At 40.0% G+C, this 26,603-nt stretch overlaps 1 protein-coding gene across 1 annotated transcript in view; it reads right to left on the bottom strand.

Annotated features, from left to right (window-relative positions):
• The window catches only part of SLC35F1 (solute carrier family 35 member F1), a 171,013-nt gene that overhangs the window by 35,177 nt on the left and 109,233 nt on the right, over positions 1-26,603 (bottom strand). The window contains exons 4-6 of the mRNA XM_045544255.1: positions 6,455-6,614; positions 2,455-2,611; positions 517-569 (exon numbers count right to left, since the gene is read on the bottom strand). Coding sequence (XP_045400211.1) covers positions 517-569; positions 2,455-2,611; positions 6,455-6,614 — 370 coding nt within the window. The remainder of the gene's footprint in view (positions 1-516; positions 570-2,454; positions 2,612-6,454; positions 6,615-26,603) is intronic.

Raw genomic sequence — 26,603 nt, 5'->3', positions numbered from 1 at the left:
TCTGGTATTTTCTGAGTCCATTTGGAGATCAATTAAGCATTTCTTACTGCAAACTGCTCCCCTCTGAAAAGGTTTTTATGGGCTCAGAATGCTCATGACATTGTTTCCTTTCATGCTTTTTTGTTAAGCTCAGTTCTTTGCCTTTACTTAAAAGTGGCACTTTTTAATGGTCACATCCGTTTAATGTTTCTTGGCTAGAGCAAATTGGGGTCATTTATGTGCTACCACTGCCTTGGGGCATTTTTTTCTTTCTGGGTTGGTCTTTAACCTAATAACACACTTCTGTGTCTCTTCTAATGGCATCTTGACGATGATAACGTGCAGAAGCTCAATTAGGAAACATTATGAATCACACAATTCAGTCTGTAGGAGTGTGCAGGAATGCCTAACAGGACGAGAGGATTCCATTTTCTCTTGTCCCCTTCCTTGTTTGTGCCCCACCCCTACCCAGATCACTCTTCAAACACATTTCTCAGGTTTACTAAAAACAGCATCTTAGGTGAGCAAAATCCTTACCTATTTGCCAATCCCAGGGCACCTTTAACAGCTCCTTGTGCTCCATTATGGCTCTGCAAATTCAAAGAAAGCGGACCTAATGAGCAAGGTTAGAGTGTGCTCTTATATCCTCCTTTGTTCTCACTTATCAGATTTATACAAATTAATGAAGCAACCAATTGACTTTCAGAAAGAATTTTGGGCCACTCAGAGGCAAGTCTAATGAGGCAGCCTGGTTTATCCCTGAGGATCTTGGTAGGTATGGCAGGCAGCAGCCAGAGCATGCCCGGGGCACAGTGGAGCTCCACCTTCCTCTGCCCTTCCCACCCAGTCTGCCCACAGCCTTTGTTCCTGCTTGTTCAGATGCTTTCTATAATAAAAACCAAATGGTGAGGTTCAGGCTATTTCTGTGCTTGCAGGTTTAATCAACTTTCTGAATGAGCACTTCCTAGGACAGTGGTTCTCAAAGTCAAATGTACACGAAAGGCATCCGGAGAATGCATTAAAACACTATTTCCCGGGCTCCATTCCTAGAGATTCTGAGTCTGTAGATCCGGATGAGGCCCTGGATGTGCATTTTTGGCAAGTTCTCATGTCATGCCAGTGCTGCCGGTCAGAGGACCACACTCTGAGAACCACTCACTGCTCTAGAAGATCAGGAGGCCAGGTTGGCACCACTCCACTGGCGTTATTACTTTGGTTCCAGCGTGCCCTCAGTGCATCCCACTTGCCAAACACATCCCAGTGCTGCTTCTGTCACTTTGGCAGCAGTGTCCCCCAAAGGGCACACTCGGCTCTAAAGGACTGTAACTGGAGCAAAGTAGCACTAGAACTCTGAACGTATTTTTTGGACTCAAGAATAATAACCCATAAAAGGAGCCATCTATCCACAAAATGTTCACTGTGAATAGTTGAACCAGGCAATTCCTTTTCTTCTCACTAAGCTGAAGCACCAAATTTGGGAACTTTAACATGCCATCACACTTTTAAAATGCACCCAGAATAAATCCTTCTGAGAGTGTCTTCCCATCTCTGCACCTCCCTTGTTTGCTGTGGAGTTTTTCACCAGTATCTCAAGACAATGAAATCTGGAGGATTGTTGAAAATAGTCTATTTCTAAAACATGTTTAAGGTGATGCCAAAATATCTTCCATAAATAATTTTAGACACTGAACCAATCCAATTACAAAGTACTTGCTTTGTAGAGAGAGATCTGGTGAAATCAGAATTTGGTAAAATTAGATTTAAGTTTACACTATCATTCTTTACCCCTTACATGAAGCTAAAATATATGGTTTTTACTGATGGAAAATTATGCTTTGTTTGACACTTATTCTCACAACAAATTCTCAGGCAATAGCCAGTCCTAACTTATAATACATCTCAATCCCAGAATTACTGCAAAACTGGTGCTTTTGACTTTTAGGTGCTTAGTGAATGCCTGTGTTACATCTTCACCTTTTTAAGGGAAATAGAAAAGCTAAATTCTAAGAGATGCATTTGAAATGTGGTTTACTCTTGCAAATCCATGGGAAATAAAAGAGCAAATTTATAAAAGGGCAATTTTAAACTATAACTTTTCTAGTGGTGGTTATCACTAGTACACAGAATGTTCCTTTTTGGAAGTGCATTGAATTGTGGCATTTATGCTTAGTTTTTCTACTTCTCTAGGTAATAAATCATTCACTGGTTTGGGAGAATCAATGTTCTTCTAATGCTTTTCTGCAAATTATCCTCAAAGCTAAATTGTTAAATGTTTTATAACAATTTATAATAAACTTTTTAAGTTTGGAAGAAATTTACTAATAAAGATATTGAGTTGGCAGATGTCATAAGACCTCTGTGCAAGAGCGGGGTGACTAGTTTCCAGCCTTGATTTTTTTATACCCTAAGACCAAAAACTGTACGACTAAGTCCTGATAGCCTCTACATTCTGAATTTCTTGTTATTTTTACTCACAATTGGATTCCACTGAAAAATGCACCGAAGAGACCAATCATTCCCAGGAATTCCACTCGGCTCAGAGTTCGGATGATGTACTCTTCCCAGACGTTAGAAATGCCATACAGTGTGGCTCCTCCTAAGACCAGAAGGTCCCCTACTAGCTTATTTTCCCCTAGGAACCAAAAAACAGAGAGTCATTAAAATTTTCTTAAGAACCTGGCACCAGCAAATTGAGCTTCCTTTGCCTATTCTATTCTGATATTTTTATAGAAGTCCTGCAATTTCCAAATGAGATTTAGTAGTTTATCTGTGCTCTAGACATCTGATATAAAAAGTTTGCCTATGTTGACACAGTCGGGTTTTCCCTAACTAAGGAAGAGATTAGTTTCTTCCAGACTGCACCCTCTCCACAAAGCCCAATGTCCTCTGTCTGGGTATGTGTCTGTGAATATATGCTAATACGGGCACATGTTATTATATTTGCTTAAATAATTCCAACAGTTTAGTGAACGTGGTGTAGAACAAACAGAATCAGTATGAATTTCCACCCTTTGCTGTACAGGGAGAGAAGCTATAACAGAAGCAGTAAAGACTCCATTTTGACCATGGGCAAAATGTGTACTTATTTAGAAAATTAGAGTGAAAGGATTTGTGGATTGAAATTCTCAACTCTCCTAAAGCAAGTAACATAAGAGTGAAAATATACATAATTCACTATCACATTAATATTTTTCTTTTTTCATAAAAAAATCTATTTGTTTTAAACTCAATTTTCATTGGTTTACATCCAATTTTTAACAAATTACCCAGATATTTCCTAGAATTAGGCAAACTCTTCCCACTCCAGGAAGTGTGAAGCCAGGGAAAGAGGGGAGCAGAAATATGCAGCTGGCACGGCCTCACTGGTGGGCTCGATACCCACGTGGTCTCAGGCTCTGTCCCGTGCAAGTCAGTGGGGCAGGAGCTCAGCAGACACGCAGCTCTGGGGTGGTGGAGGTGTGGGATGGAAGGGTGCCCACTCCAGAGAGACTCTAGGGAAGGGACCTAGCTTAGCCTTGGAATCCCAGACTAGCTGGATGACCTGCAACTGTAGACCTGGGGTCTCACCGTTCAGTGGGGAGCACTGAGCATCTCTAGGTAGTGGCTTCACATGAGAGAATCTGGACAGGGCTTGGGAAAGACTTTGGCATGTGGTCACCTTGGAAGATTCTATCTCTACAGAGCCACTTTTTCTAAGGCAATTTCCCACTCCTGGCAAGGATCAGAGAGAGAGAGAGGAAAAGACCCTGAAAGGCAGCAGCTTGCTGGAGTCGCCCTCAAGGGGACGGAGCTGAGAACGTGATTCTGTGAGGCCTGGGAGCCCGCCCTGGGTTCACAGGGAGCTCGCCATCACTGCTCAGCAGATGAGCTGAGAACTTGATGAGACTTTGATGAGAAACCAGACCTGGGAGGAGGCCCCTGGGAGCATCTTCTAGGGAAATTAAGGTTGCTGCAACAGAGTGTGGAATGTTCAGCAACCTGATTAATCTTCTTCATGTGCCAACTATAAATAATGACAAACTTATAATTTTAAGTAGTTCATTTGAGGAATGACCCATAAAATAAAATGTATCTATAACTAAAATTATAAAATTATAATGAAACTGATTCAGTCTCTTTCCACTCAGGAGACATTTCAGAATCTCGTGAATGACATGGCGTCATTATTATGAATATCAACTATTGTTGTACTAGTGAAGTGTAGAAGTGCCGCTTAATAGAATTCTTGGTTAATGAAATTAATTTTATGTGAATGAATTCAGGAAAAATAAATCATAATGAAATATTTTAATAGGAGTGAAGGAAACATCAATCTTTTAAAAGTCCTAAAAAGAAGATGCAGTGTTTCAGTGAATAGTCTCACCAGTGTTTTTCGAACTCCACATTTGTAAAGTTATAGCCTACTTTGATAACTGGTCTTTGACTATAAGAAATCTACTCACCAGTACTTTAAGTCTTCACCAATTGAGTGATAATTATTAATAACAATAATATATATATTTATATTATTTATTTCAGCTTATTATGGGGGTACAAAAGTTCAGGTTATATATATTGCCCGTGTCCCACCCATGCCCCCGAGTCAGAGCTTCAAGCGTGTCCATTCCCCAGACAGTGAGCACCACGCCCATCATGTAGTTATACACCCATGCCCTCTTCCCACCCTCCACCTCAGTCTGATACCCAATTGGTGTTATTCCCAAATGTGCACTTAGGTGATGATCAGGGAAATTAATTTGCTGGTGAGTACATGTGGTGCTTATTTTTCCATTCTTGGGATACTTCACTTAATAGAATGGGTTCCAACTCTCTCCAGGAGAACAAAAGGGATTCTATATCACCGTTATTTCTTATAGCTGAGTAATACTCCATGGTATACATATACCACATTTTACTAATCCACTCATGAATTGATGGGCATTTGGGTTGTTTCCACATCTTTGCAATTGTGAGTTGTGCTGCCATAAACATTCGGGTACAGGTGTCTTTTTTATAGAATGACTTTTGTTCTTTTGGGTAGATGCCCAATAATGGGATTCCTGGATCAAATGGTAGGTCTACTTGAATCTGTTTAAGATGTCTCCATATTGCTTTCCACAGGGGTTGCACTAGTTTGAAGTCCCACCAGCAGTTTATGAGCGTTCCTATCTCTCTGCATCCATGTCAACATGTATTGTTTTGGGACTTTTTGATAAAGGCCATTCTCACTGGAGTTAAGTGATATCTCATTGTGGTTTTGATTTGATTTCCATTTGTTTTTACCTTTATGGTAGAATTGGTTCAATTGCATTAATTAGCCAGGGTCATAAAACTTTACTAAAATACCACAGGCACTCACCAGAACTTTAATCAGGCATTCAACTCGATATAAATTCTCATCACCGTATCAAGAGCTTTTCAAAGGAAAAGACAATGTCTAACTTGATCCTCTTTATATTGCTTAATCCATGTTTCACCTAGTTTGGGACTTTGACAATTCTGTCTCCAAGGACATTGATATTGACCCTTTCAAAATTTCTTTGACTTCATTATAACTAAGCTAATTGTTTTAATTCTACTTTGTTAGCATGTTTATTCATTAGCTATCCAGGAATTCCTCACTTTGATTTAAGTGTCGCTAAAGGACACTTTTCAGATGGCATCAAGTACTCCAGGTATAAAATATCAATGTCAGGGCACAAAATGATGTGCCAGGAATACTGCTTTTGATAATACTTGACCAGCAAGTTTGCCTACTGTAGACAGGTGGAGAGAAAGCAGCCAAGTCCACGGCCCGGGAGACTTTGCCTTGGAGCCTGTGGAGTGGTATACATAGTGGAAAAGGTGAAAAAACACTTACATTCTAATTCTGTGCGTGCCACAGGTACAACTGATCATCTGCTATCGGGAGCTTCTACACCTTTGCACTCACTTGGAAGGAGATAATTTTTCCAAGTTTGTCAATAAAAATCAGTGGGCCTGATATGTGTATTCTCTTTGCAGCCTTAGCTCCATCCATGTCTGCAGTGTAGACCTCTTCTGAAAGAGCATCTCTGCATTTACTGATATGGGGCAGTGCGGGGGGTCGACATATGATAGAAGTGGCTGAGAATACAAGAGATGTTGGAGTTTGTAAAATTGACTTAGTAAAGCCTAAAAGATACAGCTTCATGGCTTTTCTACTTTCCTAGGAGCACTTATTGATATAAAAGGCAAAGTTATGACTCTCAGTTTTAAATGCTGTAGGAATGTTTCTAAATTCACATAGAAAGGGCATAAAAGCTGTATTTTGCATCTTTTATTCACTCAAGAAACATGTATTAGGCACCTCCTATGTGCCATTGTTTTAGGTGTGGGGAACAAACACGAATAGGACACAGACACTCAAAAGTCCAAGTTCCTAAGGTCCCTGTTTCCACTCAACTGTGAAACTTCCATTTCTTGCCTTGGCCTCATCCACAGAGGTGAGTAACCTGGTGAACATCCGAAGACTCACCTGCTCCCTGATGCCTTCCCACAAGCACATCTGCTCCCACCATGCAGCCCATTCCCAGGATGCAGACAACGATGCCAATGAAATGCACAGCCTTGTACCGGATGAGCAGGAAGAACCAGGACAGCAGAATCACAACTGGGATCACAAAACAGTCCAGGAGCTATTGGGAGGGAGGAAGGTAGACAACGACAGGGGTTCAGGAGGAAGCTTTCCATATCATAGAGAAAAGTAACTCTGTTGAAAGGGCTATGATTTTCTCTGAACCTGAGTTTTTGTGTAGACCAAGAATTGATGCAATTAAAATAATCTCTCTGCAATAAATGCAAATTAACTTTATTTTTTCATTTAATTTTAAACATCCCCTTAGCCAGGAGGAAAAGGGGAGGAGGCAAATCTCCCCAAAGGCAGGCTGGTGGTGAAGATTCTGCCTCCACGGTGCTGGGGCAGTTTTGCCTCCTGCCTTCTTCAGAGCAGTGGCTGGCTCCATAGGAACACCTGGGATGTGGGGAGAATTTGAGATTATCCCAATTTGGGACTAGAATTTAGACAAAAGTTGAATTTAATTTCTCCCAGACAATTGTCTCCCAGTGTCAGTAAAAGTTAATCAGTCCTTCACTCTCTTTTTTTTTTTTTTTGAGACCAAATCTCACGTTGTCATCCAGGCTGGAGTACAGTGACATGATCATAGCTTACTGCAGCCTTAAACTCCTGGGCTCCAGTGATCTCCCTGGCTCAGCCTTCCCAGTAACTGGGACAATAGGTGTGTGCCACCATGCTCAGCTAATGTTTTAATTTTTTTGTGGAAACAAGGCCTCACCTCACTATATTGCCCAGGCTGGTCTCAAACTGCTGGCTTCATGAGATCCTCCTGCCTAGGCCTCCCAGAGTGCTGGGATTACACCCATAAGCCACCATGCCCAGCCGATTTTTGTTGTTGTTGTTAGTATTTTTTTTTTTTTAGTATTTTTTTTTTTTTAAGAGACAAGGTCTCACTATGTCACCCAGGCTGGAGTATAATGGTATGACCATAGCTCACTGCAACCTTGAACTCCTGGGCTCAGGTGATCCTCCCACCTTAGCTTCCCAAAGTGCTGGGATTACAGGCATTAGTCACCACCCCTGGCATTTCACTCTTAACAAAACTGCTCTAAATAAGAATACAAATGTTAGTCTTGAAAGTTTACAAATACTTAAAAAAAAACTGTTGTAAAAAAGAATTTTAAAGAAAAGATTGAACAGAGTATATAAAAAGTAACTTTGACTTCATTTTTTATGTATTCTGCAAAAATAGTGAGATTGCATATGACATAGAAGCCCCAGGAGCTGATGGAGGGTCCACCCCAATCATGTAGAGAGAGAACATGGTGAAATGAGAAGACCCCTGTGCCAGGAGCCAGAAGACCTGAATTTGAGCGCTAGAGCCTCACTTACACAGCTGTGTGACCTTAGCAAAATCACAAATGCAGGAAGCCTCAATTTTCTGTTAGTAGACTGAAGATAACAGCCTCACCAACTTTCCCCAAAGATTAGTGTGAAGCTCAGAGATAAAACATATGGAAGTATTTTGTAAATGATGAGACAACGCTGGTCCATAGCCCTGTTTCCAAACACATGCTCTGAGCTCCACAGAGCTGGTTCAGTTTCTACCACAGCATGGTAAGACCTCTGGATAGGCCATCCCAGGCAGGGTTTCCATCAGACAAACTGATGTCACACAGGACTTCAAACTTGATATACCAAATGAGAAATTTGTGATTTATCCAACTGCCCAGTACAGCTCCTTGCTAGAATCTTAAACAAGTGCCCCCAACCACCAGTAGCCAACACAGGATTAAGGATCCTTAATACCCCTTCACTCTCCCTGCCTACATCCTATTGATCACCAAGTTCTGCCAATTCCATATTCCAAATATCACTCAATCTATCATACCACCCTCTCCCACTTCTATCACGTAGACTAAGCGAGCATCCTCTCCTACCTGGGATGAGCCTTTCCTTCCTGCTTCAGGGCCTGTCCTCATTTATTCCCCTCCTTCTGGAATGTTCCACCTCAATTCTTGAATTTCCTGCCTCCTTTTGCTTCAGGCCTACACTTACATGTTGCCTCCTCAAGAAACCCTCTTGGATCCCCAGGCTAGGTCAGGTCCTGCTGACACTTTCCTTGCACCCTGCACTTCTCCTTTGTAGTACCAGCTAATTAATTATATGGAAATATTGGTGTAAGGTCTGACTTCCCTAATTGTTTGGAGGTCCATAAGGGCAGGACTGTATTCCCAGCACCCAGAAGTATCCAGTAATAGCTATCAAACAAATACAAAGATTTTTAATGATCAGAAACATCAAAATGGCATCTCCAAGATTCATTAAAGGCTGAAAAAGGTTTGCATCTTCGCAAAGCATCCCTGAAGATCAGAGTGGCTCCTTAGTACTATAAATAGCACTCAGAATCCTCACGATCCCCAAAGCTTTTTGTGACCTGGGCAGACTCTCATGCTTCTCTGTGCACCTGTCATCTCCTTTGCAAAATGAAACAAACACTCAGAATAGTAAACTGTCCCTGGGGTTGCTGTGAGATGATAAGGTGAGGAGAGATCAGGGGAATGCTAAGTAGAGCTGTGATGGCTGGGGGCTGAGCCCAAAGGTCACAGCGCTCCTGCAGGGGCTACGTGTGGGGGGTGGTGGCAGGCAGGATTGTGCTACAGCACACAGTTGCCCACTGCACAGTTAATTAGCAATGTAAGTTAATGGTCCTACTTGCTGTGGTAATAGGCTCTAAGGCAAGTTTTACAACTAGCCTCAGATGCTATTTAAGTATATTAGGAAATTTCAGTTGCTAGTGAAAACTGTTCACTGGGCATAAAATAGTTGGTGTTCTGCATTAAAATAAAAAATGATTGCATCAAGTTGAAATATTTAGCTCAATGCTCCACCACGGGGATTTCATTATCTGGCTGGAAGCCCTTGGTCAGTGGAGCTGACAGTCTGTCTCCATTCCTGAATTATTGACAGCAAACCAGGCCAAAATCCAGTCTTTGAGGAGGGATGACATGAGCCTTTTTGGTTCTGTCATTAGAAAACCCAAAGCACTTGATGAGTCCTGAGATCTAGTCCCTTAACAGTCTGCGTTGAAAAATCCTTATTTGTAAGTGTCAGGTGGTCCCGTGGGCAAGGGAAGACTTTTAGAAAGAAGAGAGGGAAGGAAGGATACAAACAAGCCAGGATTTGGGGACACCTGAGCGAGGGAAGGTTGGTGGTCAGCATGCAGTGGGGGCACAAGGATTGGTGGCTGAATGAATTGAGGAATGGACAGACACGTGGTGTCACTGTCAGAAGGGACATGAAGATAACCAAGGCTGCTGCTGGCATTTTGGGAGAGATAATCCTTCATTTTGCAAGACGGCCCCATGCTCTCTGCAGGGTATTTAGCATTGCTGGGCTCTGACCATTAAAACGCCGCTACACATTTGCAAAGGCCCCTGGAGGGCAGTAGCTCCCCAGTTTAAAATCACCAAGACCCCTTAATTTAAAAGTTGGGGAACAAGTCCCCAGGAGGTGACATGATGTGCTTGAGGTCACACAACTCGTTAGTATCAGCAGTAGTTATGTCACAATGAATTTTTTGAACAATATTTTAATGAAGTTCAATGACAGGAATACTTAATTGCTACAGCTGGAGGTCTCACCACGGCATCTGTAACTATAGGAAAGAAGCTGTTTGGCACCTGCTATTAGTGAGCAGACCACTATTTTTCAGTGGTTTTTGCCTTCAGCCTTTCCCTCATGGTCATGTAACATAAAATGTACTGACAAAATAATTTTCCCATAGTTTTCTGACAGCTTAACTCATTAGCAAAGTGGTTATTAGAGTAATAAAAAAAAGAGAGAGAAGCATTGTAATAGATGCCTACAACTGGGACTGGTAAAAAAAGACAAAGAAAAAAACCACCTCTGATTCTGTCATTAATCTGTTTAGTAGACTTAACTTGGTTTGCATACATTTCTCTATCCAAAAGGAAATTACAAAATATCAATACCAAAAAATAAACAAATAAATATTATTTCATAACTATTTTATGCTCTGAAAAATCTCAAAGAACTTTAAAAATACTTTACAAAGAAAAGTTTTTATTATTATTAGATTGACACAACATTTTTTTCCCCTTAAGAATTTAAACTAATTCTACTCTCCTATGTCACTGATCCTCTGATACACGCCGACAGGTCTATGATCTCCACATCTGATCTTACTGATAGAGACACTGAGGCCCCCAACGCATAATGGCTGGAGCAGATAAAGTCATCGTGATGACACTAGGATTATTCTTTGAACCTTGTAGTTTTAAATAACATTTATAGTAGGTCGCATTAAGGTTACACTTACAGTCTGTAAAACACATGCTATTTTTATGTTAGATGAAGTAAATCTTCACAACAGCCCTGTAAGGAAGTTATGACTATACCCATTTTATAAACAAGAAAACTGACAGTCCAAGAGAAAAGCAAGTTATTAACAGTATTAGATTAGTGCTAAAATACTAGCCTCTGGACTCCTAGATCAGAGTTCAAGTGCAGCTTCCAAAATTTATTTAAATAAAAGAGGTCCATAAATGCCGACAGAAGACAGTTGGCATTTATTAACATTAAAGTTTAAATATATATATATATATACACATATACATATATAGGAGGATTGCTCCATCATTCACTTTTTTCTTCTCCCTCTCCCTTTTCTTTTCCACTTCAGCCAGTCTCTGACCACCTTATCTTTGCTTGCAGCCTCCAATCATATAACACGTGGTTATGCCCTCGCCTCCTTCCTGCCGATATCCACTCAAGATTCTCTCTTTCTTTGGATGCCACCTCCATCGCCAGCACTCCCCAGACCACCTCAGTCTGGCTTCAGACACCAGGCTTCTGAAAGGGTGCTCACTCCCGCTGCCTGGTGGCCCATCTTCTCATGAAGATAGCACACGTTTTCTGTTTATCAGTGAAACCTGCTTTCACAGACTGCCAAGCCTCCTTACAGCTGGTATCCCCTGTTGTATCCTGGTTTTACAGAATATTTTACAAGTTTTTGGTCCACATGAGTTCACACGGCTCCAAGTCTGGGATGCAGGGAAAGGCGCAGGCCCTGCAGCAGCTGCATGGGGTGGGGGCGGGGGCTGGCTCCCCTTAGCAACCCTACCTGGCACCAGGGCCTTCCGCAGGGCACACACTGGAGCGCTCCAGCCCCAGAGGGGTGGGCTGGAGAAGGGAGGAGAAGCAGGAGGAGGAAGTCCGCTGGGTCATTGCTGCTCCTGCCTTACTCCTGCCCAAGTCCCCAAGATGGGTGCCAGCAGTTACCGCCCTCTCACCCCAAGGAGGCTCTAAGAGGAGAAGTTCCTACTGCCCACTTCTCTGTTTCCCTGGTTCTTTCCTGTCCAGAGCTGGCTCCACAGCCTGGGAAGTGCAGCTCCCTGCCCTGCTCAACCTGGCCCCCGCCCAGGGGTTGGCCTGAGGCAGCACCTGTGCACATGGGCCCTAAATCCCACTAGCCTTGGGCCTGTTGCTCTGACACTGTGCACTTTGATTTAAATTTGTTATAAAGAAAATGTGTTGCATATAAGCATGCCTGCGTGCATACGTATGTATAAATATATATGTATATAAAGAGTCTTGGTTCGAATAAAGAAGTTTCTATATGCAGATGAATTTTTAACAAGCCCAAATCCAAGAAGATATGTGGGAGACATTGGGCCATTCTGCAGTAAGCACATTTTTATGGGCTATGAATAAGGCTAATAAGACTGAATTCCTTCATCAATCAGTACCAGAGAAGGTCTCTGGTCTATCAGTGTTTTCAGAGAATCTAACGCCAAGTATGATACTGACAGGCTACTATGGTGTCACACCACAGCTGAGGCTGTTGGGTTTTGTGTGGTTATGAGATACATCACGGGGACAGGATTTATGTTATTTTCCTTATTTAATCACTTTACATCAATTTTGAGAGTCATATAGCATAAGTGCATTGGTTTTCATTATTCATTGTTTCCAAAATCATCTTAGCTATTCTCATTTGTTTTTTTCTTCCGGATGAAATTTACTGTTATATTTTTCAGTCTTCATCCTGACACCTTAAAAAAATCCCTAGGGATTTCAAAGAATTTTTTTATAACATTCATTATCTCATTGTCAAATGTTAAACGGAGACTTTTGGGGCAAATCCATATCTTTCTCTAAGCTCTTATAGAACTTCAAATGAAATTTTGATTTGTATATTTGCGTTTGTTATAGTTGCTAGAAAATATCAGTTGTATATAAATTATACTTTTCAAAAAGGGCACAGTGATATTGGTGTCAGATCATGAAAGAGGGTTTTTGCTTATATTAATCCAAAGTGGAGATAGTCACTTATCATTTAAATGTTATATTTTCGCCTATTAACTTTTTTCTATGAGTTGATTATACAAAGTTTCACCAAAGTATAAATAAAATTCAATTTATTTTAAAAAGAATGAATATCTTTGCCTAGAGGTGCAGGGAAAGGCCAGTAGGCTACTTCTTTCCATAAAAGAAGGATGTGATTTCTACTTAAAGATCAAATTTGTAACTTAGATTGTACCCCTTTCAAAGAGTTACTTTAACTCATGAAAAAAAACAAAGAGTGTCATAGTTAGTATATTTATTTATTTTTGAGACAGAGTCTTGCTTTGTTGCCCGGGCTAGAGTGAGTGCCGTGGCGTCAGCCTAGCTCACAGCAACCTCAAACTCCTGGGCTTAAGCGATCCTACTGCCTCAGCCTCCCCAGTAGCTGGGACTACAGGCATGCACCACCATGCCCGGCTAATTTTTTTTTCTATATATATATATATATTTTAGTTGACCAGATAATTTCTTTCTATTTTTAGTAGAGACGGGGTCTCGCTCTTGCTCAGGCTGGTCTCGAACTCCTGACCTCGAGTGATCCACCCGCCTCGGCCTCCCAGAGTGCTAGGATTACAGGCGTGAGCCACCGCGCCCGGCCTCATAGTTAGTATATTATGGTATCTGAAGTTTTCTGACTTACATGGTCTGTAACATGGATGAAGATGACAAGGAAATCTAGGTACCTAAGATGTGAAAATTGCTCTGCAAATTAAGAACAAGCATTTCAGGAAATCTCCACAGCATTCCCATTTTGTACTTAGAAACCCCCAAATTTAGCAAGTCTTGTTCTTTATCTTCAACTTATGGCCCTTAACTACCTTTATAAGAGCTGAATATAGCATAATGTTTCCATTCTGGTAAAATGTCTATTTAGAGTCTGTCTTTTGTGTCTGACATGCTACACGTACTGTTTTCTTCTTTAGTCACTTACTTCCCCTCTCCTTTAGAATCTAACTAGCAGAAAATAATAGCTTGATCCATTTGAAATTGCCATTTTTGTAGGTCAGATTGGCTGAATATTGGCAATTTCACATTGTTCACCTAAAATACACAAGGAATCAAACGGAGATCAAACACCAGCTGTATTCATGTTAGACCTGGATTGGAGAAGGCAGTGTTGCCTCCTACCTCCCACTCTGACTTAACTTAGCCTAAACTTTCTTAGGCAGATACCCTGGGGGAAGTGGTCATCAGGCTTTGAACCCTGTTTCAGGGTCTTTCCAGCAAGGGACAGTCCTTACAAATCTATAAAGCAGGCAGAAATGAAGAACTCTGAAGATCTTTCCCCCTCCTTTTCATTTTCTGTTAAGGCATCACAACCCCACTACGTGGTAAAGTCCTCTATTTGACATTGACTTTATCTATTTCCCCACTGAGGTAGAGTACATAAGGAATGCAGAGAGAGAGAGAGAGAGAGAGAGAGAGAGAGAGAGAGAGAGAGAGAGAGAGAGAGAGAGAGAGAGATTTCTCCCATTATCTCACCTTTGGGAAGGGAATGGAAGTCCTCCCCTGACCTGGGAGGGAGTCCTTCTACATTCCCTCCATACCATGCTTGGTTTAGGTAACACTTATGTTCATGTAAAAGTTTCTTTCTTGATTAAGAATCTACATACGATAATGTTAAATATAAACATCTCTGGAAGGAGAAATTCAGAATTGATAACAATAAAATGTTAACGATAGTTATCTTTGATGGGATAACTGAATCTTCACAATCTCATGGTCTGAATTCTCTGTGGTTTCCAAACTTCCTCTGTTGAGCATATACAGATGGTCTCCGACTTAGGATGGTTTGACTTACAATATTTTCAGGATGTAACCCCATCATAAGCCGAGGAGCATCTGTACTACTTTCAAAATATATAAAACAACACATGTTAGGAGTGTAAAAATCTCCAAGATCAGATCAGTCTTTTCAAGGGAAGCTGATGGTTTTTATGAAAAAATTTTTAAAAAAGACCAACTTCTCCCATTCCAGTAGAGCATAATGAGGTGACCTCATCCCTCCTTCTAATGTCCCCTGCCCCAGAGAGACTCCTCCACCCACCTTCAGCTCCTCATTAACGCTCCCCTCCGGCTAGAAAGAAATAAGCTCCCCACACGTGGCCGGGTGTCAGAAGCTAAACCTGAGGCAACTGGTAGGTGATTCCAGGAAAGAGAACATTTCCCTACTCTCCCTTCCTCTGCTTCTAATTGGCAATTCTCCCTTGTTTCTAAAAGTGACATATATTATAAAATCATCTCCAGTGAGTAAAACAGAAGCATTAACAGGGAAGGATCTTTAAAAAGACAAACTTCAGTAATACACACATAACAAAAGTCCTCGTTGGGCTGACCGTTGAGCTGAAGAGAGCAGAATATAATTTGGGAAATGTACATTCACACGCAATCAATAGCCATTTTAATTCTGTGGCTTGGATATGTTGCCATCCTGGAGGCATCTGAAAATCCAGCTAGGAGTATAATTCCAGAGAGTAGTATCTTTATCTACTCCACCCAGGCCTTGATTATTTAAACTCTTTTGTGTAAAGAGAATGGCAGGATCACATCTGGAATGGACTTTCCTGGTAGAAAACCATGGCCCACTAACACTCTCTCCCCAAGACTTCTTTTCCTTCCCAGGACATCTTTTTTTTTTTTTTTGTAGTGGGTATCTGATACTATGTGGCTGTGGTTTTTGGTTTTGGAGGTTTTGGGAGCGGTTTTTGGAGAAGTGATTGCCTTAAGTCATTTTCTCCCCTCCAGCCCCATACCTTAGGACTTAATACTTAGGTTTTACTATTTTAAAATAGTCGTGCTGGATGAAGCCATGTTTCTATCATGTTGCCCAAGAGATCCAAACTAATATGACAGCTGCTTTGCAGGAAATGCCCTATTTTCAGGATTTAGAAAAAGATTTTCACCAAACCACTTTTCTTTTTTCTACTGATAAGGATTTAAACATGTGAATTTTATGTCTCCTTGTGCCAGTTGTCAGAACTTCCTAGTTGCTCAAGCATATTCACTTTACTTTTCTGGCTTCAACTCTCAAAGGCAAAATGAAGGAAGAGAAAAAAAGGACACTGCCGTGCACTGAAAATCTGGGACAAATACCTAGAAATCTGGGTGACTAGAAGATACAGATAATTAGACACAAGCTCTCTGGCTGTGCTGGGGGGGAAGTCCACCTCTGGTGAGAGCAGAGCTGTCCCAGAGGGCAAGTTCCTTCTTGCTGAGGAGCACTGGGTATCATTGGAGTTTAATCAGCTTTAAGCACAGCTCTGATTATTAGCAAACCAGATTCCAAAAGTAGAAAGCAAGAAATTAACATATGCCAGGCTCAACAATAGGTTCTTAATGTTCCCATTCTACGGATGAGGAAAGGGAGTTCTAAAGAGAACAGATAACTTTCTTGAAGTCATATGGTAGTGAGTGTCAGGGCCAGGATGTGATCCCAGTCCAGCCTTTCTCTTTACACAAAAAGCTTACGTAATCAAGGCCCAAGTTGGGTAGAAACTATGTAAGGTCCACTAATAACAGTTGTCAAGGCTGGATTAGCCTTAAGTGAATCTAGCAGGCTGTGAGCTCTGTCTGACATTATGAGAGAGGTAAACTCTGAGGTTGTTGAAAACTAATCACTGATTGGGGTGTTTATCTGTATTTTTTATATTAACAAAAGCATAGGTCATAAGATGTAGTGTATGAGAATGAAATCATTTTGTGTGTGTGTGTGTGTGTGTGTGTGTGTGTGTGTGCATGTGATGGGTATCTGATACTGTGCGGCTGTCTTAAGTGGTTTTTGGAGAAGTGATGGCCTTAAGTCAGCCAAGCCCTAACTTGTATTTCTTATTTATAGAATCCATGAACATAAGAACATTAACAATAACATTAAAGCAAGTATACATTTCAAAGCATGTATTGAGGGAAATAAAAATTTTCTGATAAAATATTAATTCTACATTAATTTTCCATTACTTTTGATTCCTCCTGGCATTAAAACAGCAGGGAAAAACAATTTCAAAAGCTAAAGAAAAACATGGTATACTTTTTGGGGTCTATTTCTGGGTTTAACTCATTATTCTAGGTTTTGTTAAAAATAAAAGGCAAAATCAGATTTTTATTACCTTATACTAGTCATTTATTTATTCATTCAATAGATATTTTTTGAATGCCTACCACATGCCCAGTATTGGTATAGGTGCAGGGGATACCAGAGTGAAGAAAAAACGCTGTATCTAGATCCAAGTGGACAGTTTCTATGAATACACATTTCTTTTCTCCAGTTCACACTCAATTTCTTTCCCAAAGGACTTGCACGGCAGGGAAGGCAACTCTGCCCTGTCTTCTTTGGAACCCTCCCCTCCTGCCCTTTCTGGGACCTTGCCCCAGCAGCTATCCCACTTCCCTCCCAGATACTCATCTCTTTCTGTAGATCCCTTTCTGCTGCCTGCTGTCCTTCACCATATAGGCACGTCCTGATCTTTTTCTTGATGCCCAGTTGCTCTGTAGCTATTTATCTTTTCCTCTACACTGCCAGGCTGTGAGGATCAATCTATAGTCACAGCCTCTGGTATCCTGCCCCATTCATTCCTCAAGCTGCCACAATACCAACAGCCCCTTTCCCATGATCACCAAAGCTAAAAGACGTGGCTACTCTTGACTTCTTACCTTAGTAAACCTCTCTGCAGCATCTGGAATTATTAACCACTCTCTCCTCGAATTCTCTCCTCTCTTGATTTATCTGGCTTTTTTCCCTCCTGCCTCTCTGGCCTTCCTTCTGTCTTTTGGTGGACTCACCTTGTTCTTTTAGTCCCTCAAAGTTGGTGTGTCTGAGGGTTCAGTCTTTGGCTCTGTTATTTGCACATTCTACACATGCCACCCCTTGGTTGTCACCACTCCTCTTACTTTCCTGCCAAACTTCATGAAAAGAGTGGCATTCAGCCACTGTCTCCATCTCTTCAACAACCATTCAACACCTCCACTCCCTGCAATCTGGTTTCTGTTCCTCAAACACCATCAAAATTGTTCAAAAATACATTCCCTGTTTTTGAACCCCACAGACAAATTTTAGTCCTCATCTTACTCAGTGCAGAATCTGACACTCCCTGCCTATTTTGGTGCTCTTGATCGCCATCCCTCTGCCCATCAGGCCTCCTTCTCAGACTCCTTCATGAGCTTCTGAATCTACTCTCATCTCTCAAATGTTGTGCCCTCAGGTCTTTGCCATAATGTCTCTTCTCGTTGCTCCAGATTTACCTTGAATGATTTCACCCACTGTTCTGGCTTTAAAAATCATTTCTATGCTGATGACTTCCAAACCTCCATCTCAAATCTGTATTAATCTCTTGAACTCCAGAGCCATATAAATACCTGATGATCTGATGTGGATGTACCAAGAGTGCCCACAACTGAGCCCGTCTCAAACATAATTCACATCTCTGTCCCCAGACTGTTCCTCCTCCTATAATTCCTCCCTTGGTGAATGGGACCACTTGTGACTTAGTTGCTCAAGTCTGAACCTTGAGTGTCTGACATGTAGAGGTCACTCTTCCCGCTTAGAAAGGGAAGTGACTCGGCTTCTAAGACATACCACACTCTTCTGATTCTCTTCTCACCACATTGGCCTCTTCTTCTCAGCCATTTTCCTTTAGTCTCTGAATGTTGGTGTGCCCCACAGCTCAGTTTTCAGTTTTCTTTTCTTGTTTATTTATACTTACTCCAATCAGACCATGACCTTCAGCACCATCTATCTGAGAATGACATCCAAATTCATAATTCCAGTTCCCACCTTTCTGCCGGATTCCAGACACATGTACCTGGCCACCTATCCCAAGCTCTGCCTGGATGTCTGACAAGAAGCCCAAATCGATATGACCCCACACAGAACTCTGACTTTCTGACTCACATCTCCTCTTCTCCAGTGCTCTTCATATCACCGCAGGATACACCCATTCCCCCAGTGGCTCAGGTCACTAAGGAATCATTCTCAACTCTTTTTTCTTTCCAACTTCTCCCCTCCTCCATACAAAACCTCAGAAAATCCCATTGGCTTTATCTCCTAAATGCATCCAACCACCTCTAGCCACATCCACAGTTAGCTTCAAGTTCCCACCATTGCTTAGCTAGTGGCCCCCTGACTGTCTGGTCACATCCACTTCTGCTCCTTAACAGGCAATTCCCCACAAACAGCCATGGTGGCCTAAAAATACAAGTTAGATCACATTGATGCCCTGCCCTAAACAGTATAGTGATTTTTCCTAAGAGTCAATCCAAATGCCTTTCCTTGACTTCCACAGCCTTATATAATTTGTCACCATCTTTAATTTCATCTCTTACTACTAGTAACTTCATTCACTCTTTCCATTTCTTAAACATGCCACGCTCAAGGTCTTCACCCTTTTACTGTCCTCTTTGCTTAGGACTCTCTACCCCATATCTTTGCATATTTCATTCCCTCATATTCTACTGGGAGAGCCAGAAAATGAAAACCAAGTCAGAACAGTCTTCTACATGCTATATGTCTAGTGCCCATGGGAAAGTGTACATAATATATGCTCAATAAATATTTGCTGAGCACACAAGTGAATAGAAAATGGACTGGTCACCCAAAAAATGAAATTAAGATGGAAATCAAAAGATTCCTTGAACTGAATGACAATGGGGACACAAGCTATCAAAATCTATGGGACTCGGCAAAAGTAGTTCTAAGGGGAAAATTCATATCCTTAAATACTCACATCAAAAAGTCAGAAAAATAAAAAATTAACAACCTAATATCACATCTCAATGAACTAGAAAAGAAATAGCAAACCAAACCCAAAGCCAGCAGAATAAAACAAATAACAAAGACCAAAGCAGAACTAAATGAGATGGAAAATAAACAAACAAAATACAAAAGATCAATGAAACAAAAATTGTTTTTTTGAAAAAATAAAATTAATAGACCTCTTGTTGGATTAACCAGGTATAGAAGAAAAAGGACCCAAATAAACTCAATCAGAAATGGAAAAGGAGATATTAAACTGATAGCACAGAAATACAAAACATCATCCATGAATACTATGACAATCTCTATGTACATAAACTAGAAAATGTAGAGGAAGTGGACAAATTCCTGGAAACACACAACCTCCCAAGACTCAATCAGGAAGAAATAGAACTTCTGAATAGACCAATAACAAGCAGTGAGATTGAAGCAATAATAAAAAGTCTTCCAACAAAAAAATGCCCTGGACTGGATGGATTCACAGCCAAATTCTACCAGACCTGTAAGGAAGAGCTGGTACTCATACTGCAGAAATTATTCCATAATATTGAGAAGGAAGGAATCCTCTCCAACTCATTCTATGAAGCCAGTATCATCTTGATACCAAAGCCAGAAAAGGACACAACAAAAAAAGAAAAGTACAGACCAATATCCTTTATGAATATAGATGCAAAAGTACTCAATAAAATACTAGCAAACAGAATTCAACAGCACATCAAAAAAATAATCCACTATGGGCTTTATCCCAGGGAGGCAAGGATGGTTCAACATACGTAAATCAATAAATGTGATTTCACCACATAAACAGAAACAAAAACAAAGACCATATGATCATCTCAATAGATGCAGAAAAAGCATTGGACAAAATACAGCACCATTTCATGATAAAAACCTCCAACAAACTAGGATAGAAGGAACATATCTCAAAATTATAAAAGCCATATATGACAAACCCATAGCCAACATCATACTGAATAGGGAAAAGTTGAGAGTATTCCCTCTAAGAACAAGACAACAATACCTACTGGAACCACTTCTATTCAATATAATGCTAGAAGTCCTAGCCAGAGCATTTAGGCAAGAGAAAAAAATAAACAGTAACCAAATCAGGAAAGAGGAGATCAAACTATCACTTTTTGCTGACGATATGATCATGTATCTAGAAAACTCCAAAGACTCCACCAACGTATTCCTGGGATTGATAAGTTAATTTATAAAAGTATCAGGTTATAAAATCAATGTACACAAATCAGTAGCATTTCTGTATACCAATAACAATCTAGCTGAGAGTCAAATCAAAGCCTCAATGCCATTCACAATAGCTACAAAGAAAAGAAAATACCCAGGAATATACTTAACCAAGGAGGTGAAAGATCTTTACTAGGAGGACTACAAAACACTGAGGAAAGAAATTGCAGATGATACAAACAAATGGAAAAACATATCATGATCATGGATTGGTAGAATCAACATTGTTAAAATGTCCATACTACCCAAAGTGATTTACAGATTCATGCAATCCCCTTTAAAATACCAAAGGTATATTTCACAGATCTAGAAAAAATAATTCTATGTTTTGTTTGGAACCAGAAAAGAGCCCAAAGAGCCAAAGAAATCCTAAGTAAAAAGAGCAAAGCTGGAGGCATCATATTATCAGATTTTAAATTATAATACAAGGCTACAATAACCAAAGCAGCTTGCTATTGGTACATAAATAGAGACATAGACCAATGGAACAGAAATAGAGAACTCAGATTTAAAACCACCTACCTACAGCCTACTGATCTTTGACAAAGCATACGACGACATACAATGGGAAAAAGGTACCCTATAAATTGGATAGCCATAGACAAAGGAATGACATAGGACCCTCTCACCACTCACAAAAATTAATTCAAGATGAATAAAAGACTTAAATGTAAGGCATGAAACCATATGCATGTTAGAAGAAAATGTTGGAAAAATTCTTATGGACATCAGCCTAGGCAAAGAACTTATGAAGAAGACCCCAATGGCAATTAGAGCAATAACAAAAACAAATAAATGGGACTTGATTAACTTAAAAAGCTTCTACAAAACTAGGGAAATCAACAGAGTAAATAGACAACCTACAGAATGAGAGATAACATCCATAATCTACACATCCGATAAAGGGCTACTACTATCCAGAATCTACAAAGAACTCAAACAAATCAGCAAGAAAAAAACAAACAACCTCATTAAAAAGTGGGCAAAAGATGTGAAGAGAAGTTTTTCAAAAGAAGATAGACAAATGGCCAACAAACTTGTGAAACAAATGTCAACATCTCTAATCATCAAGGAAATGCAAATTAAAACCACAATGAGATATCACCTCATTCCTGTTAGAATGGCTTTCATTAAAAAGTCACAAAAAATAGATGCTGATGTGGATGCAAAGAGAAAGGAACACTTATACACTGTTGATGGGACTGCAAATTAGTACAACCCCTATAAGAAACACTATGGAGATTCCTCAAGGATCTAAAAGTAGAGCTACCATTTGATCCAGCAATCCCACTACTATGTATCCACTCAAAGGAAAAGAAGTAATTTTATCAAAAAGAAACCTGCACTTGAATGTTTATTGCCACATAATTTATAGTTGCAAATATCTGGAATCAAGCCAAGTGCCCAAAATTCATGAGTGGGTTAACAAAATGTGGTATCTCTGTACCATGGAGTACAACTCAGCAATAAAAAGGATGAATTAATGCCTTTTGCAGCAATTTGGGAGGAACTGGAGACCATTATCTTGTGCCAAGTATCTCAAGAATGGAAAAACAAATACATGTACTCTCTAATAGATTGGAACTAATTAACAGGCACAAAAGTGCACAAAGGGAAGTAAAAGTCATTGGAAATCAAGAAGAAGAGGGAAGGGGGGAGGAGAAGATGAGAAAAAAACCTATCTCATGGGTACAATGAACACTATTCAGGTGATGGGCACAGTTATAGCCTTCACTCAAGCCATGTAACAAAAACATTGGTACCCCTTAATATTTTGAAATTTTAAAAAAGAAAAAAATATTTATGGGGCACCTACTACATGTAGTCACCAACCCAGGATATAAAAAATCCAGGTAATCAAAAAATTCCCTGCCTTTATGGAGTGTGTAATGTTGTGTAGAAAAAGACAGAGAATTAAGTAAAATATATAGGATGTCAATGGTGATAAGAACTATGGAAAAAAATAAAGCCCGGGAGAGGGAAGGGAGTGTGGAATTGGGCAGAAGGTTGCCATTTCAAACAGGGTGGTCAGGGAAAAGTTCACCGAAATGTGACAGCTGAGCAAAGTCCTGAGGTACTTATTGCATTGCCCGGCAGACAGTAAATGTTGAGTGAATAAATAACAAATGAAGCAATGAATAATTTCTGTTTCTCTGAACCACTTGGGGGAGATTTGCTGTCAGTTAATTATACTGCCTGAAACTGCTTATTGAGGTGATTTCTGCCACGGGGAATCAAAGGGAAGTGGCCTGTGCAGTTGCTAGTTCCTGTTGTCATTCTCTGGCCCAGATGGTGTCACAGCTCCTGAACTACTCACAGAGGCCCCTACTTAATGGCCTCAGAAAATGCCCAGTCATTCTCTGTCTTCCTGTTCGAAGGCTCTTGAATTAGAAATGGCCCCAACTCAGAAGGTATAACCAAGAGGGAAGAAAGGAAAAAGAGGGACAAAAATATAACTCCTGCTATTTTCTCAGATGCTGGTGCTTCTATGAATTCTCACTGAGTCTTAAAAAGTTTCATAGGCTTTAAAACTGTACACTTCAGTCTTAATGCGGCTTACTGGCTTTTACTGATTTATGAGCAAACATGTCTCCTCAAGTGCATTGCCAGTGGAGGCAGGCTATGTTCTTTTTTTTTTTTCTTTTTTTCTTTTAAGCACAAGGACATTCTTCTACTTTAACCATTTATTACAGGTGAATTTTGTGTAGAGGTAGACTCAAAGTGAGCACTTCTGCCAATGGAACCAGTCAAAGCATAGAAGCATTTTCATGTGCATTCATTCCCAGCAGACAGCACCAAAGTACTCCTAAGAGCACATCTAGGCAGTACTGGGAGAATCAGCATTTCAGTAACCACAGAGAAGGAACAGGTCCCAGGCAGGATCCTTTTCTCAAACAATGGAAACACGAGCACAGACGGGCAAAAGAGACCTGCTCTTGTACCTGTGTTTCTGGATCCTTTTGGAGAAGGCCCTCAAATGGTCAGTGCCTCGAACCTGCTGGGAGCAGGGGGCTGTATCTTTGTCCATTTGGGCTGCTATAACAAAATACCATGGATTGAGTGATTTATAAACAACAGAAATTTATTTCTCACAGTTCTGAAGGCTGTGAGTCAAAAATCAAAGTGCCAGCAGATTGGGTGTTGGATGAGGGCCCACCTCCTAGTTCATAGATGACTGTCATTTCTCTGTGCCCTCACATGGTAGAAAAGGCAAGAGAGGTCAAAGGGGTCCCTTTTATAAGGGCACTAATCCCATTTGTGAGGGCTCCACTTTCATGATCCAGTCCTCCTAAAGGCCCCTCCTCCAAAAAGCATCACATTGGGGATTAGGATTTCAACATATGAATTTTGAAGGGACATAAACATTCAGTCCATAACAGGTGGTGAGGATTTAAATATTGTCTCCAATTGTATTAATTTTCTATTGCTGCTATTACAAATAATCACAAACCCAGTAGATTAAAACAGCACAAATTTATCATACAGTTCTGGAGCTCAGAAGTCCTAAAATCAAAGAGCTGAAAGTGCTGTGTTCCTTCTGCAGACTATAGGACAGAATTCCTTCCTTGCTTTTCTCAGCTTCTAGGGGCTGCCTGCATTCCTTGGCTTGTGGCCTCTTCCTCCAACCAGCAGTGTGGCATTTTCAAATCTCTCTCTGACCTCTACTTCTACTGTCACATCTCCTCCTACTCTGACTCCTGCCTTTCTCTCCAAAGGACTTTAGTGATTACATTGGGATTACCCAGATAATTCAGGATAGTATCACTATCTCCACATCATTAATTTAACTATATCTGCACAGTCCCTTTTGCCATGCAAAGTAATATATTTATATATTACAGGGATTAGAACACTGACATTTTTGGAGGGTCATTATTCTGTGTACTATGCCAACTATGTTCATGCATAATGAAAGGTGTACCTTGAAAATGAGTTTTTTAAGGGAAGAAGAAAATTGCCACTTATTGAGCAGGATGTGCAGGTGTAAACATCTAATCTTTTATAATGCACTGGAATTCACTCATCCGAACATGGTTTTCATTCAAGATAGTCACTCTGGAAGGTTAGGGTTGTATTTTAATGAAGCTCCCTTCACTCAAAAACATTTGAACTCTTTGAAATTTCCTCTGAGCACTCACTGAAATATCCTTAATGGAAGCAATTGCTCATTCTTTGAGGGTAGGTTTTATTACTTGGAAAGAACCAAAATACTGGATTAAGCGAGATAATACTTTCTGGATCCAAAGGAAGGATAAATTCTGAAGAAACCTGCACGACTTAAAATTGGTTCTGAAGGAGATTTCAAAAGAGAAAAAAATTGTTATGACTTTCAGGACCTTTTTATTTAAAAAGTGAAGAGAATTCTCATATAGGAAATGTTTCTAATGAAACCATTTGGAAATTGTCTATTTCTTCACATTGTATTAACTAATTATGGAAGCTTTTGATGCAAACTAGCTTTTTTTAAGTCCATTATCTTTTCATATTGTGCCCTTTAATTAAATCCTTTTTAGTATATAGTATAATTTTTAAAAATGAACAAAAATGAGATTATTGGTTTAAAAAAATTTTCAAATCTTGCATTCAACACAGAATATCTTTGACTTTCTCTTTCATCTCGTTAAGAATCTTTAATGTATCAGGAACCAGGGAGTAACGGCTTGGAGAAAACTATGAGAAATTATCAATGATGTTATTTATAGAATTTTGCTTGGAGATAGGCAGGGGGGATGACTTGGAATAAAAACATGATTCAAAATTTCAACCAAAAGATTTCCTATATACAAAAGTTAAATCATTTAAAAGCCAAATAAATACATTCAGCCAATGAGCACACCTTAATCGGCAAGATCTTAAAATGTGGCTAATTGGAACACTGATTTTTTTATTTAATTAAAATTAGTTTCTATCAAGGCTTATAATTTGGAAGTTTCAAAAGTAAAGAAAAATTTGAGCTTAAAAATTCCTTGGCTATTAGAAAACTTTTGGGTTTTGAATGCTGTACTTTCTTTCTATCTCTCTCTCTCACACACCCATCCCCCTAGAGTGCTCACTGAATTTATTTGAAATATCTTATTTAATTAAATGAACCATTGATGAAAACTGTTTATTTGGTACATTCACAATTCCACCCACAATTCCACCACTTGTGCTCTGTAGAAGGCATTCGTGTCTGGAGGTCTCAGGTTGCCAGTGGTTAACAGATCCATCTGTCTGAGTAAAAAGGAGGCCTGGGGAAATCTAAGGCTGGACCTCCTTTGTCTTCCTGTTTATCTATCCACCCTTCTCTACCAAACGTGCCAGGCTAGGTAATTTAGACACCAGCTCTGAGAATTTAAATACGAAACTTTGTGGTATAATACTGGTCTATAACGAGTGTTTCACTTTTCACAAACTTGGTGCATAGAGAGAATACATAAGGAAACAAATGTGAGTTATTATTCATAGTATAAAATGATTTTTCTATTTATAAGAACTACTCTGGTATATTTCCCAATGTGTTAAGAGTACATATTATTTGCAAAAATGCATTTGAAAATATCATTTCAGAAACACATTCATTGCAGATAAGCCATGGGAGAAAACGTTGTTGATTTCACAAGGCGACATGTGGAAGCATGCCAGGGCTTTAAGGTTTGCTTAGCCCCTGGTACTGTGAAAACAGGATTTCAAGTAGGATATTACCATACTTGCTTATACAATTCCCCCTGATATTTCCACTCCAAAATAGAGTGGGTTGGAAGAATT

The sequence above is a fragment of the Lemur catta genome, chromosome 2 (assembly GCF_020740605.2).
Source record: "Lemur catta isolate mLemCat1 chromosome 2, mLemCat1.pri, whole genome shotgun sequence".
NCBI lineage: Eukaryota > Metazoa > Chordata > Mammalia > Primates > Lemuridae > Lemur > Lemur catta.
Note: the sequence above shows the minus strand (reverse complement) of the source record. Positions and strands in the feature narration are given on the sequence as shown.